General features: G+C 33.9%; 1 protein-coding gene across 4 annotated transcripts in view; it reads right to left on the reverse strand.

The window, feature by feature from the left end:
* ATM (ATM serine/threonine kinase) overlaps window positions 1-16188 on the reverse strand; it is a 141929-nt gene that overhangs the window by 23307 nt on the left and 102434 nt on the right. For 3 of the 4 annotated variants that reach the window (XM_007172986.2, XM_057552161.1, XM_057552160.1), the window contains 13 exons: window positions 14772-14876; window positions 13379-13498; window positions 10350-10584; window positions 9682-9849; window positions 8490-8603; window positions 7558-7775; window positions 6836-7043; window positions 5808-5921; window positions 5281-5439; window positions 4688-4826; window positions 3772-3854; window positions 2241-2381; window positions 1362-1478 (listed from right to left, as the gene is read on the reverse strand). In XM_007172986.2, the coding sequence (XP_007173048.2) occupies window positions 1362-1478; window positions 2241-2381; window positions 3772-3854; window positions 4688-4826; window positions 5281-5439; window positions 5808-5921; window positions 6836-7043; window positions 7558-7775; window positions 8490-8603; window positions 9682-9849; window positions 10350-10584; window positions 13379-13498; window positions 14772-14876 (1921 nt within the window). Of the gene's footprint in view, window positions 1-1361; window positions 1479-2240; window positions 2382-3771; window positions 3855-4687; window positions 4827-5280; window positions 5440-5807; window positions 5922-6835; window positions 7044-7557; window positions 7776-8489; window positions 8604-9681; window positions 9850-10349; window positions 10585-13378; window positions 13499-14771; window positions 14877-16188 lie in introns of those variants that run through there. The other variant, XR_009009172.1, reaches the window with a different exon arrangement.

Consider the following 16188-nt stretch of genomic DNA (forward strand, 5'->3'; position numbering starts at 1 on the left):
CATAAAAGTGTCTCTGAAAGGTTGCTTCTCTGCTATACAGTAATTATCGTAATTTATTTATATCTTCGCCGAAATAGAAACAATGAATAAATAAATAAGCCTTGTTACAGCAGTGACATAAGAATAAAGGGCAAATAGGAGATACAGGAATGAAACCAGAAAGGAACACCTATAAAAAACAGGCCCTTCAAAATGAAGGTTTACAGCTATTTTTAAAAATGTAAACAAGCTAGATGAACACTCATTTAAGGGCCCAAAATGATTAATTAATAAAATAACGTGACTTGAGAATTATCTTCTCAGGCAAAAAGCTGGAGGAAATGCAAATTGGTACATCCCTCTATTAAATGTAATCTGACAGTATCTAGCGAATTATAGGTGCATTTACTCTTACCCATCAATCCAACTTTAGGAAGTCTATCCCACAGATTCACCTGCACATATATGAAATATTATATGTTCAATGTTATTTATTGCAGCATGGCATTGTTTGCTACAACAAAAGACTACAAACAACCAAGATGCCCATTTTATATGAAAGGGACTTGTATGATAACTATGTACTAATACATAAACCAGTTGTTAAAAAAAGAGAAAAATTTCTATAACATATTGCTGAATTAATATATATATATATATATATATATATATATATATATATATATGTTGCCATTTCTCTAGGAAGGGGGGAAATAAGGAAATATATTCATATATTCTATTTGTATAACACTGGAAACAAATGAAAATGGTACTTACAAGGGGGCATGAGGTTGACAAGGAAAAGGTTAAGAGAAGGCTTCCCTTTTTATACCTTTTTCTATTATTAGGTTTTTGAACCATGCAAATGTATTACCTAGTCAAAAACTAACATATTTAAAATTTTAAAACCCTATATTATATACTATATTCTTCACTGAATCACTATTTTCTTTTTAACATCACTTTTCCTCTTATAAGCACTTTTATACCAGAAATAGGCCAAATGGTCAAACATAAGGGGAAAATACTTTAGCTGATTATTACAGGAAACAAGATTTCTTGAAACAAAAAATTCCTGCAATTAACATTAATGTGTACTTTTACAAAAGAAAAATATTGTCTAAATCAGACGTTGGCAATATATGGCCTTTGGACCAAACCCAGTCCCAGACTGTTTTTGTACAGCCTGTGAGCTGAGAATGGTCTTTCAGGTTTAAAGGGTTATGAAGAAAAAAAAAAAAAAAGAATATGCAACAGAGACCTTATGTGGCCCACAAAGTCTAAAATGTTGGTCCCTCACAGAAAACGCTTGCTGACCCCTGCCTGAATAATGGTGTCTTTTACATGTTCTTGATAAAGCAGCAGAAGTATAAATTAGTTACCTTATATGTGCAGATAGTCAACTTCCTCTTCCTGGTTTCAGTATTTCTCTGCAGCAATGTATTACACATCTGGAAAACCTGCTGCATGACAGCATCTTGTCTCAGGTCATCACGGCCCTTCAGAATAACCAAAACACAAATAACTAAGCGTAATTCATTTTCTTTATTATAAAATCACACGAAGAGTCATCTGAGGACAGCCAAAGGGCACTTAGAAATCAATCTGAGGATTATGCTCCTCGTAATAGTCTCTTAAATAATTAAGACCTAATACTATTCTTTCATTTAGAATAAGCTATACCACTGGGTAGGCAGACCAATTTAGAAATAAGAAGTTTCCCCCCGCTTGCTGCTTTTGTAATTAAAATAATTGGAACCGCTCCACTTGAGGGCACACTGTAAAATACCAGGGTAGAGGAGCACTGTTGTTTCTCTACTACTTCCCAGCAAGGCCCAAAGAGCTTAAGAGCAGAGTAAGGGAGGAATGCTGTCGCTTTCTGATACATTTAATAGCACTTAGCACAGTGCCAGACTCAGGATATTGAAGCAAGGGCCTTCAACTTGAACTATTCAAGAAAATAAGCAACACTCACCAAAATTTTTTTTTCCATAACAAGCAGGCTGATTGTTAATCTCATCATGTCTATACATGTTAAAAGTATTCTTTTACTTCAACCAACTATTATAATAAGGCTGGTCTTTCAGAGAGACAAAAAAATGAGGAAAAGCATTCTGCTTCTAGAAAACAATATATTTCTACTTTATGTTTTCCTCACCTGTAATTATTCAGAATAAAAATAAAGACCCAAAGTAGGAAGAAAATATCAACTAAAGTTTTCTTTTTGACTTTTTTCATTAACAACAAAAGGAAAATCTCACCTTGACAAGCTGTCTCCTTTCCTTGCCATCAGAACCCAAACAATCTATTATTTTTGGTAAATTTAAACCTCCTGCTAAACGAAATTCTGCTTTAAATGACTGTATAGTCACCAGATTTCCATATTCCCCTGTGGGGTCCACCTAATAAAATGTATAAATATGACAATAGCTCAGATACACAATTTGCATTTAAAGAAAAATGAATTATAAATGACAATTTTAATATTAAACAGAGGAATGAATGACAATGTGCTGTTGGTTAAGAACTGAAGTGGTAACTTTATAATTGAAAGAAAGAAGACTGGACATTGGAAAGGCTTTAAAAAGTGACATAGATAAAATTTACCTCCCTAAACATCTCTTAATAAAAGTAGGGCATACAAAGTTAGAATAGTGTTACTGAAAAACTACTGAAAGTCCTGGTACAGGTCTTGCCACTGACCTGTATATGTTAAGTCATCTGTATAAATTAAGTCATCTCCTCACAAAAACAAGGTAAATTTTAGAAAAGTACGGAGAGGAGTTTTCTTGGTTGTAATTGCTAAATCTGGCATTTTCAGGAAATATTCAGCTAAATGACTTGCTGATAGGTTAATCCACATGATGAAGCTACATTGCAAATCAAATAACTACAGATATTAAACACTAAACTACAAACTCAAAGGAGAGATTTTACAATGTAGTTAAAATGATCATTTTCTAAACTGTAACATTTATTATTACATATATCCCTGGCAACATCGTACTTCTAACAATAAAAGACCATCAGGACACAGCTGAAAGTGTCATGTATATTATAGTCAATTTAATATTGCAATACATATTGTATTATTTAATACCGTAATACATCAGTCAATACATTCTAATGCATACAGAATTTTAAAAACCAGTGTAAAACAATTAAGGACTTTCTTGCTCAGTTAAAACTTAATTTTGGCATAAACACATGAAATCTTTCCTTCTGGCCAATGAAAATAAGTCTATAGACATCTTCATAAGAAAGATGACAGCTGTAAAAATGAAGGCAAAAGAAAAGAAAGCAGGAGAGGCCTTTAAGTATTTTAAGTCTTGGGCAAAGGGAATCCAATAAAGAAAAAAAACTATAGGCTGGGGACTTCCCTGTGGTCCAGTGGCTAAGAATCCACCTTCCAATGCAGGGGATGTGGGTTCGATCCTTGATTGGGGAACTAAGATCCCACATGCCGCGGGGCAACTAAGCCCGCACGCTCTAGAGTCCGCGTGCCACAACTAGAGAGCCTGTGCACCAGGACTAGAAAGAAGCCCACACTCCGCAATTAAGAGCCTGAGCGCCACAAGGAAAGATCCCGCATGCCGCAACTAAGACCTGATGCAGCCAAATAAATAAATATTAAAACAACAACAACAACAACAACAACTATAGGTTGAAACAAGTGAAACTGCCAATATTTAACCAATTTTGACCTACAAAAAAAGGCTATTTCAAATGGTTTAACCTACTAAAGAGTAATTTAGCTTAATTAAAAAATCAAAACAGTTAATGGTAGATTACCTTAATTTCCATAGTAGGAACAACAACATCTTCTAAATTTTTAAGTTTGATAATGGGCTGGTCTGCCGGAATACTTATGCCTTCTGTATTTAAAACAAAGAGGTTTCAGTGACAACTGCAAATTGAGGAATAGTACTGAAGGTAAAGCAGGAGAATTCAGCAGATACCATAAACCCAAACTGTGGCTAATCTGTGGTTCAGGCCCTGATTTAGAAATGAAGACCAAGGGCTCGGGACACAATGCCGCTCAGGGTCAGGGCATAACAATGGTTAACATGGCTTACAAATGAATTTGCAGGTTACCTGGCACTGGTAACTAGACCAGATTCACCTGAGAGGTCAAATCGAGCAACTTAAGATAATTATATACAGTGTAAATAGCACATAGATAATGTACTCCTGTCATATTACTATTAAATGTGACTAAAGGACATGACAGTAGTCTTTGTTTGCTTACAGAGGAACACTATGAGAAGCCTCATTCTTATTTTAAAATAATAAGAATTTAAATGTGAAGATATGATTCTGAACAGAAAAAAGAATACAATTATTAAAGTATGGGGAGAGAGATACAAATAACCAAATATTATAGCAGCTTATAATTATTTAAATAGACACAGCAAGAAGAATAATGGAGAAAATGATAAGGTATTTCCATTTTTAAGTCCTAGAGTGCAGTCACCTATTAACAGTTCCACAAAAAGATATTAAGTAAAAAAGTGACTGGAGGGGTGTTGAAGCTATTAGACAAAAATTAAGTTTTGAATCATGTGTGAGTTGTAATCATCAGGACTTTCACATCTATAATTAATGTGTGTGAGTTGAACAGATTTACATTATTAAGCTCTATAATTAATATATCCCTACAGAGAATAACACAGCAAGAAGGCAACACTCATTCTTTCAAACTGCATACTTCTCTGAGTCTTCCACTGAGTGGCATCTAAATTTGCTAGTATAATGTAAGCATCACAAAGTGCCTCAACACTTCTGACCATCTGAGGTCTCCTGCTTCTGATAGTACGTATTATTTTGTTTGCAGCCTCGGTTCGATCCTATTAATAAAAAACAAACAAAAAATATTACATAAGCAAATACCCAAGACAAACTTTTCAGAGTTATAATAACAAAAGGAAAAATAATTTATGCACAAAGCTAGACAATGGAAGGACTATAATCCCTCAGAGACAAACAGTCACCTTATTATGAATGAAATACATCAAAGATAATAATCTCAAGAGTAAATGACTTGGGTAACTTGTAAAATTTATTTTTTCTTTGCTCATTGCTCTGAGGAAAAAGGTAAAAATACTTTTGGCATTTCTTATGCTTTGAGAAATATTCAGGAATTTTGAACCAATTTTAGGTAGCATCACAATATCAAAGGATTTACAAACTGAATACTGTCAACAACACACACTCTTAGAATTCCTGAGACTTAAGAAAGGAATATTTTGGGAAAAAATGAATATTACAATTCAAAAAGGTATGCATGTTCAATCCAAATACCTCATCAAGCTGAGAGCTTTGTTTAGGTGCATTTTTAGTTATTCTGCTCCTTCTTGCTGCCTCTGGTTTGGTCAAAAATTCATCTTTGTTTGCATTTGCTAAAGCCAGTATAATAAACAAAGTATGATGAGGGTGATCCATTGAAATTCTAGAGATGAGCTGTCATAAAATTAAGAACTGTTAGTTTTATGGAAACAAAAAAAAAGAAAATCCATAACCTTTTAAATTTTGCTTAACATTAAAGATATGTGTTACTGTACTAGATGCTGCAGTGGGTGGACTGTGTGAGTATGGGTATGTATCAAAGAGAGAGAGACAGAAGTACATGAGGAATAAGAAAGAGAGAAATTGAGTAACTTATGTGGAGCATGAGAGGAGACAAAAGGAAATCTTTATTCTTGCCCTTATATAGCATAATTAATATGAGTGACTAAACTTTTTTTGTATTGCCACTTTCTGGAGTGGAACAGTAGTATATAATAATATAAAAGAAAAGCAACTGTGGTTTGATTTTCAGGTTTACTTACATTATTGAGGACTTCATGAAATCCTAGGCCTCCCATCATCTTGGTCCCCATTCTAGCAGCCAATTGGTACATAAGAGGCAAAAATTTATATGATGGAATCTTCATTCCATCTCTCTACCATTAAAAAGAACACAAAATTAAAAAAACAATGCATTTCAAATAGTCTCACAACTAAGCAAATAAATTATTCTAAGAAAATGCTCCTCTACTAGTGCAATCATCTAGCAGATATTAAATAAAACTTCACTAATCACATATTTTTACTTATCATTTATCTTAAAGTCTAGATTGATTCACTGTTAAGTCATAATATTTGAACTTAAATCAAACTGTATTCAGAACTGGAATACTTGGCACTGCTCATATTCTAGTGAATCCAAAGAGGACAAATGTGGATATAAGGACTATTGTAATCTTGACTCGTGAGAAGTCAGTGTGAAAAACAGGGAATAACTATTTTTCCCTACATGCTAAAAGTAACAGGATTTAATGTACACTAGGAGCAAAGGTTGGCTGTATCATTCTCTTCAGCCAGAAGAACCATTTTACTTTTAAGCTTCAAACTGATTGCCAATATATACCTTGTCGACATAACTTTAATATTAGGTGTCATCAATAAAACCTAAGATTTTTTAAATAAAAATCTACAAAATACTGCCACTTTAATGTTTTCTTAAAATCTTTTTTTCCATTTACAAAAATAATTTATCGTAAAAAATCCCAGAAAAGAATAAAGCAAGGGAAAAATACCCCACCTGTGATCACATCATTTTTAACTGCTTTCCAAATCTCCCAGTCTAGCATTCTGAGTACTTTCCTATGGCAATTGCAAAGATATAGGAAAAGACTGACCTAAATTCTCTCATAGCCACATAAACCTACATCATTAGAGCTAATTAAGTACCTATGTGTAGAGCCCTGAACCAAGTGCCAAGGATACAAAGTATACAAAATCCATGACATTGAGGGGCTTATGTCTAAACTTTTAAAGCACAGGCTAGCACATTGGGTTGAAAAAGAAAACCTGCCTTCATCATGCCATTGACTTCAGAAACTCCAGAATTTTCAAGCCAGAGGGAACAAAGACGGAATATCCACGTATCATGCCCTTCTCCACTTAATAAGCAATTGATGTAATTTTCAACTGCCTTACATAAGAAGCGTTTACGATCTTCTTTCAATGCATGGAGTGCACATTCATCCAACTCCAGCTCTCGCTGAACCTTTACTGTGTATCTTACATTGGATAATTAAAGCAAAACACAAAAGCCATCAAATTTTATAGAACTACAACATCATATAAGATATACAAAATAAATGAAAAATCTGGTGTCCACCTTAGGGGAAAAAGCAAAATTCTAAGAATTATAAGGGGAACAAACTTAGTTTTGTCTTAAAGTAAGTTTGTGCAACTCAAAAGCTATCTTAGGCAACCAAAGACAAAGTGGACTCTATCCAAGGTATTTCGTTAACGTTATTCTCTACTTACACTAAAATATATAGACCAAAAGCAGGTTTGAATAAAGGATTTAATTACATCAAAATAGGTAACTCCTCTCTATTTAATTTCAACACCTATCTCTTCTTCAACTATGATACCAACAAACAAACTAAAAAAGCAAAACAAGAAGCTAACATCAATATACTTTACAATTAGCTTAGAACCAGAGCATGAATTCTTATCTGGTTCTCTATACCTGTATATATACTGTATATCTATATATCTTGTCACTTGTAGACCCCTAGTTACCTGTTGGTCTGAATTTTATGTTCCCTAAGAAGGCCAACTTCCTCTTTAGCTCTTTTCAGGAGGGCTTGCTTGTTTTCAAACTCTGACGATTTCATGTAGTTTTCAATTCTTTGGTACTGAGTATCTGAGAACCGTGCTAATGAGAGAAATGCCTTCATTTTTCCATTTCTGAGCCCATCATTGCTTTCTCCATCATAATTTCCAGCAACTTCCACTGCCTTCAAGAAAAAACAATCCATTTATATTATATTTACAGATACTAAATACATCTAAAGAATTACTCAGATCAAAGAAATATCCACACTAAAGTTTACTTTATATATATGTATATAAGCTAAATTATATGAAGTACAGTATTTTCTTGACTTTTCAAAACAACTTTGACATGGCAGAAATAACCAAAATAGCTAATATTTGCAAAGAACAGTGCAAAAACAAAAAGCTCTATAAAATTTTTTAAAAATCACATTATGCTTTTCATGTTCATTTATTTAGTGAAGTAGCTATTTCTAAAATTAGCTAAACTAAATAAGAGGGAGAAACAGGAAGGTCAAAAGCAGTAGTAGCACTGGAGTCCCAGTCCTACTTGTAGCGTTGGGCTTCAAATGAATAATAAAGGTTGACTTGCATATTCCTTAATCAGCTATTTTTACAAATAAGTAAATGGAGAAATTATCAGAAACAACTTGTTTAAAGAGTAGCTGGTGATGGGGGTAGAGAGAAGACACATTTGGGCTTACTTTCCAAATATGCTCCTTCTTTTGTAACATTGTTTCATTCTGCCCTGAAGAGTATACAGAGCTACAACAGTAATAATATTTAGAAAAGTGAAATCGTACTTTTATTTGCCTTTGAAATACATCTGACCCCAATAAAAAGATCAAATGTGTTCATGCTAAACAACTCTCTTAAGGGCTGCTCAAAAATCTTACCTTTTCTAGATAGGTCTGCATGATGACTGCAGGATTTTCTAAGCAAGTTTCTGCTAACCAGGTGCCACAGACCCTCAGACATTCTGTGTATATAAGTTTTAGGTTGGGATCATTCTGTATATGAAAGCAAAATCATAAAATGTAATTCATTATCATGACTATATAAAAAAATCTTCCATGCAGGGGAAAAAAAGCAGGTTAAAAATGTCTTTGCTCATTTGCTTTTACCTTACAACTATTTTAATAATTCCAAATACGTAGGTTTATAAAATAATCATTCTCTACTGTTTACTATTATTACTATTATCGGAACAACTCACATTTATTGAGTACTTTCATATGCTAGGCATTTCTACCAGCTTTATGTATAGTAACTCATTTAATCCTCACAAGAACTCTAAGAAATAAGTACTATTATTATCCTTAATTAGAAAACTACAACTGAGGTCAAAGAGAGTAGGTAACTTCCTTGAGTCCACACTGTTAAGCAATGTTTAAACATCATATCATATGAGTTCCCAGGGCTTTCGTATAATGATGAATTCTCTAGTGATGGAGGATGTAATATAAGTTTCCATTATCCAAAAGTACAAAAAGTTGATATTCACCAAGTAGGTGTATGTCAGAGGGACATCATTGTGTCCAAACCTTTAAAACACTTCATGATTCCTACAAATGCTGCTACTTTGCCCATCATATGCTGGAGATAGAGTTGAAGAAGCAATCAAGTTTACAATAACTAAAATAGGTAATGTTAGATAAAATATTAGACATGATGTTTTCAAGGTATTTGGATTAACAACCCAATTATTCCAACTTGCTTTTTTCTAAAAGTTTTGTTCTCTCATGCATTTCCTCTTCCATTTTTTTTGTCATTTCAAATTTATAGTATCTATTTCTTCTTTGTTTCCCACATACTGTAGAAAGTTTAAAAAAATGAGGCTTATCACTGGGACAACAAGATGGACTGATACAAATGCTATAATAGGAAAAATGAATACTTTCTAAACTTCTTTTACAAATATTAATTTTCAAGACTCCTTTTAACAATTTCTTGTTCATGGGTCAAAGCTTTAATAAAAGCTTTAATAAAATTGGTAATTACTTTAAATTTTATTTTAAATATTTTAATGCACAGTAATTTTTCTTGTAACAGTAAAATACGAATTTGGCCAATAGAAAAAAAGTGAACCTCTGTACAACTGGCATCCAGCTTCTTGATCATTTGCTTGAGAATACTCAGGGCAAGACTCTGTTCCTTTTTCGCCCAGAATACTTGTGCTTCCTCCAGCTGCCACTCAGAGACTCCACAACTAGCTGAATTATACTGTTTAATTTGAAATATTGCCCTTTCAGGGAGCTGAAATGAAAATGACAAATAAGAATAAATACTTTTACTATTACTACTACTACCACTACTACTACTAATAAAAGCAGTTACTACCATTCACTGAGGACTTGACTATTTGTCAGGACTGTCTTAAGTGCATCTCTAATTGCCTTCCCCAGGCCCGATGTCGGCCTATCTGTTTTTCTTTTTATATAAAGACATATATATAATTATGTGTGTTTATACACAGTATATAAAATTGCTGACTTGTTATAAATACAATGAGTAAGTTAGGTAGCTTCTCATTTTTTTAACCAGGCAATGAGGTTTAGAGAAGGTGAGTACCTTGTTCAAGGCTCAAACTCAGGTCTAATTCCAAAATGGGAAGTCTTCAACAATTATGCTATACAATGTTTTAATAGCAATCTCTGTCTCTCAAATGACATTTCTTTTTCACTTACGCTTTCTATTTTCTGGGTAATAAAAGGCAAGGTCAAGAGGTGAGATGACATAGTTTTAAATCTGATTACCTGAGTGTTCTTGAAAGTTCGGGCTAATACAGAGAGTTCTACAAGATGCTTGGTGAGAATGTCCTTAAGACACTCTCTTTGCGAGTTTTCCATTTCCTTTTCCATCAAGATCTCCAAAATGACTGTGCGTAGAGCCATTATAGGCTCCTGAAAACTAAAATCACTGTCTTTGAGAAGCTGGGAATGTTTCCACCACTTAATGTATACTTCAGAGGGCTGCCTATCTGTTGTTGATCTGAAAGCCAAATCAAAGAATTCACATAAGAGAACTGAAAAAAAAAAAACCCTGCTAATATGCAGGTTGTGAAACTTAAGGTTTAATAAACACAAAGGATTTTTTTTTTTTAATTGACAAATACAGGCAGTGGGCCGGATTTGGCCTGCGGGCTATAGTTTACCTACCCTTGACTTGGTCCAACATTTTCTCTTTTTTTTTTTAAACATCTTTATTGGAGTATAATTGCTCTACAATGTTGTGTTAGTTTCTGCTTTATAGAATATATATATATATATATATATATATACACACACACACACACACACATATATATATATATATATATATATATAGTGAATCAGCTACACATATACATATATCCCCATATCTCCTCCCTCTTACGTCTCCCTCCCATCCTCCCTATCCCACCCCTCTAGGTGGTCACAAAGCACCCCTGGGGGGCAGGACACAAAGGAATTTTTGCAGTAACATGACTGGAACTTCTAAAATAATATAAAATAAGGACCATAGTTTAGAAACCTACAATGTGGTCAGACCTCTGAGGGTCAGTCAGCAGAGAACCCAAGAGAGGATGAACATTTAAAGATTTTCTTTCTTTCTTTGTTTAAACTGAAGTATTGTTGATTTACAATATTATGTTACTTTCAGGTATACAGCATAGTGATTTAATATTTTTATAGATGATACTTTCAAGATTTTCTTAAAAATACTCTTCAACCTCACAAAAAGCAGCACTTCTAAACTAACATTCTTCTGAAATGAGAACACATTCATCAGGCCTGTCATTCAGAACATCTGTACCATTAGTCCAGCTTCAATGCTCCCTGTGGTAAAAAGGACAGTCAGCAAGGAAACGTAATAAACTCATTATCTACTGTGCCTGCCAGGCACAGGGCATGACTCTATGCAAAATGGCAGCTGTTAAAGAAAGAACAATCCAATGAAGGAAATGCTGGCATCTGGCAAAGGTTTCATATACCAATCTTACTTATTAAAGGAAGAGAAAACGCATATCGTACAATTAGTTTATATGAACAGAGTGCTTCCCAGATGTTCAAACTAAGCAATACTGTCCAATCCTTTAGGCCTACTGTATGAAGAGAAATTAAGATGAAGCAAGGAGACTAAGAAGATGGTAAGGTGATGACTAGGAAATGAAAGCTCTTTTAGTTGCTTGATAAAGAAGGAAACAGGGCTTCCCTGGTGGCGCAGTGGCTGAGAATCTGCCTGCCAATGCAGGGGACACGGGTTCGAGCCCTGGTCTGGGAAGATCCCACATGCCGTGGAGCGACTAAGCCCGTGAGCCACAACTACTGAGCCTGCGCGTCTGGAGCCTGTGCTCCGCAACAAGAGAGGCCACGATAGTGAGAGGCCCGTGCACCATGATGAAGAGTGGCCCCCACTTGCCACAACTAGAGAAATCCCTCGCATAGAAACGAAGACCCAACACAGCCAAAAATTAATTAATTAATTAATTAAAAAAAATTTATTAAAAAAAAAAAAAAAAAAAGAAGGAAACAGTAACACAAATTCACAGGAACCAAAACTTTAATTCCTCCCAAAATGATCCTAGAGCAGCAGGTCTCAAATTTTCTAATCTCAGGGACGCTTTACACTCTTACAAATTATTGAAGATCCCCAAAGAGCTTTTGTTTATTGGATTATACCTATTAATATTTACCTTATTAGAAACTAAAACTGAGAAAAATCTAACATGTATTAATTTATTTTCAAATAATAGTAAATCGACTATATATCATAAATAACATTTTTTATAAAAAAATAACTATTCTTCCCAAAACAAAACAAATTTAGCGAGAAGAGCACTGTTTCACATTTATGCAAACCTCTCTGATGTCTGGCTTAATGGAGACAGTTGAATTCTCATCTTTGCTTCTGCATTTGGTTTGCTGTGCTATGATGTTTGGCTTAAGTATATGAAGAACATCTAGCCTCATACAGATACATAGTTGGAAAAGGGAGGAGTATTTTAATAGTCTTTTCAGATAATTGTGGCTATTCTCTGATACCTCACCAAAACGTCACTATACCTCAAGAGAGAATGAGAGCAAAAAAACCAGATAACATTTTGCTATAACTGTAACAACAGTTTTGATTTCATGAACTCCTGAATGGATCTTGGGAAAACCAGGATCTCTACACCACACTTTGCGAACTGCTGTCCTAGAGCACAGGTATTTGGTACCAGCTCATCAAACTTTCCCTTTCTTCCTTATAACTCCCTAGCAGAGAAAGATCCAGGAACACTGGAAAGTGAGATCACTTCCTTTTCACCATTATAAGAGGCAATCTCCCCTAAACACTTACTCCATATTCATTAACATTGACTGTTTACTAAGAATTGGTCACCAGGAAAAAGCACTAGGGATACAAAGGATTCAAGAATAAATAAGCCCTATTTTTAGGGAGCTTCTAGTACAGCATGGCAGAGTATACATAAAATGACACTAATGCAATGTGATACTAAAACAGAATGGAGTATAATGTGCTATGGTAAAAAACATGAGGAAACAATTTCATCTAGGGTAGAACAGGGAAAAAGCTGTAAAGAGAAAAACACAATAGTTAAATTTTAAAAACCTGAATTTTTACAATGAAAATTTTTGAAAATGTTTATTTTAACAAGATCACAGTTCATTAGGTTAATTTACTTATATCTTGATAAAAGGAAATAAACCTACAGCTGGTCTCTATATAGTTTTTATTTTTTGAAGTCCCTATTGGTAACAGAAAGGTTATACTTTGGAATACAGTCATTTGAATCACATACCTTGAGAAAAGCTCCCCAATGTTTTCGAGCTCTCCGATGGCCTGCAATCTGCTAAGTGTAGGGTAGAGGGAATACACAGACTCAAGACTGCCCTTACACAACTCTTCCACTTCTTTAACTCTAGTGGCAGAAAAGACAAGACACTTAAAAACTAAGAAGAGGTTTGCAGGAAGATAAAATTTGACTTCCCATTATAGGCCTTGGTGTGGATCTAATAATACTAACACTCACAAGCAGCAGCATAAGGTAGTAGAAACAAAGTAAGCCTTGGAATCCTACAGACCTAGATCTAAATCCCAGTTTTGCCAGTAATGGCTGAATAGCTTTGGGCACATTACTGGATTCCTCTGAACCCAAGTTTTTTCACTTCCAGTTGAAAATTAAAGAATACATACAGAAAAAGCCTAACAAAGTGGCCACCACATGATAAGCACTTAAATGGTAGCAAGTATTACTTCTGTAATAAAGTACAGGATTTATTAGATCACAAATACTGTTAAACAAAAAATGTGTTACATTTGTTTAGCCTGTTATAGTTAAGTTCTTTGTTGTGCATTATCTCATTTGTACCTCATAACAAGCCTTTAAGTACTGACCATTAGTCACCATTTTATAAAAAGGACACTAGAACGTTAAGAGAGGTAAATGCCACATAACTACTAGAGGAGAAAAGATTAAAATTCTCAGTACACTGGTCCAGGAAGAACACAAAGGAATGGGAAACAAGAAGACCTTCTTCAGGGTTCTCCATAAATAATTGATCAGGGCTCCCAAAGGGAATTTTATTTTTAAAGGTAGAATATATTTGAACCACATAAGCAAAGAAAAAGTTATTACATAAGAAAAAAATTACTTAACACTTTATGTAAGTACCTAATATATGAGCATGCTCTTACATCTAAAACAAAAAATTAAAATGTAACATTGGTTATATGTATACAAACATTTGTGTGTATATATATGTGTACACATACCTATCAAGTGTGTATTAAAGAATTCTTTCATACAAAAAATTTAAAATATGAAGTACAGAAAACAACTATTAAGACAGGAATACTCATAATTCTTATGAAAACATGCTTGCAAAAGATAAAATTCATCTGAGCACTCATTTCTCAGATATGTAAAAGCTATAAAATTGTTAATTGCTGAATGTTTCCTCCCACTTTTGCACTGCTTTGAGTTTCAACACTGATTAGTATGAATTATTAATTACACAGGGAATTTTTTTAAAGGGGGAAAAGGGAATGACAAGAAAACAACCTGACCACAGCCACCAGGTCTTACTCCTTCACCAGTGCAAATCCTTGTGTTGAAATTATTCTTCAAGTTTTCAGAAAAGAAGCCATGGCATTAAATATTAAAATACAGTAACTCTTTCTTTTTATAATACCTGGCATATTTGAGACTTTCATAAAAAGTGGAGAATTCCCCATCTCTTAGAGACTGCAGAGCATTATACAATGATTCATGGTAACTGGTTCCTTCTATTCCTTTGCTGTGAAATAATTTTAAAAATAAAAGAAAAAGACATTTAAAAATAGAGACTCCTAAGACATGTGTGCATAAACAGCTTCACCAAAAGGCAAAATTTTAAACTAAAATTAAGATATCTCCATTTTAAAAAATGCATTTCTAGAAAACTTGGTAAGAATTACAAAGAATTTTGTGGATCATTTAAATTCTTCAAGCAGAAAAAAGTGAATTTCTCAGATATTTCTCCTGGCTCTAAACATGTTATATTCTCATTTATTTACTTGATGAACACCTACTACGTGCCAGGCACTAGTCACCAGGTTCTAGATGCAGGGAATCCATTAGTGGACAAGTCAGATCAGGTCCCCATTCTCATGGAGTTTATGTTCTGGTTTGCAGATGGACAATAAATAAGAAAAATACCAGACAGTGACAAAGGACATGTAGGAAAGTAAAATAGGGTAACAAAACAGAATGACTGGGTGGCTATTTTAGGATGGACGGTCAGAAAAGATCTATCTGAATATGTCACATTATTAAACTACAGTCTGAACGACAAGTAGCCACTTTCACGGTAACAGGGGAAAAAAGAAGATATGTTTAAGGCTTTTAGGTACAAACAGGCTGGCTTGATGGAAAAAAACATGGAGAAGTGCTATGTGGCTGAAATACAGTATGCCAGGGGAAAAACAGAATATGGAGATTCACAGAGACAAGTAGGAATCAGTTCAGAGAGTAAAATGTTTTTAAAATACGAGTGCATATCTCTGATTTTACAGCAATCTAACAGTTTGAAATCTGAAAGACATTCTAATTAATGAAATTTTTTTCTATGAAAGAGATCAAACATACAATTAATATGATTTAATTTTTTCATTTATATCATCAAAAGACTTTTTACATAAATACACAATCTTTTATTAGATTAGGTGTTTGGCTTTTCATTCAGATGACGGTACATGTAGGTTGTAAACGTTTTCTTCCTGTGCTAGTGACTTAGCAGTGTTTTTTTAATAAAAGAAAATATTTCACAAATAAACAGTCTTTCGTGTACCATCCAGCCAATAAAAGTGCCATCTAACTAAATAAAATGTTTGCAGCAGGGAGTGAGAAGGGAAATGCCTGTATTTCTCTTTGGATTTATAAACAATAAGTGAATAAGATTCTCACGAGAAAATAATTTTTATATTTCTGTTTTCAAAAATATCTTGAGGGTGGAGGGAAAGGTGCCCTAATATAAGAAGAGAGTGAAATTCAGCCCTACGTAGACTTACTGCATACTGCTATATTATTTAAGCATTTAGCTTACAGCATCTACAAAACATGAAAACACA

Source organism: Balaenoptera acutorostrata, chromosome 9, assembly GCF_949987535.1.
Source record: "Balaenoptera acutorostrata chromosome 9, mBalAcu1.1, whole genome shotgun sequence".
NCBI classification, from domain to species: Eukaryota; Metazoa; Chordata; class Mammalia; order Artiodactyla; family Balaenopteridae; genus Balaenoptera; species Balaenoptera acutorostrata.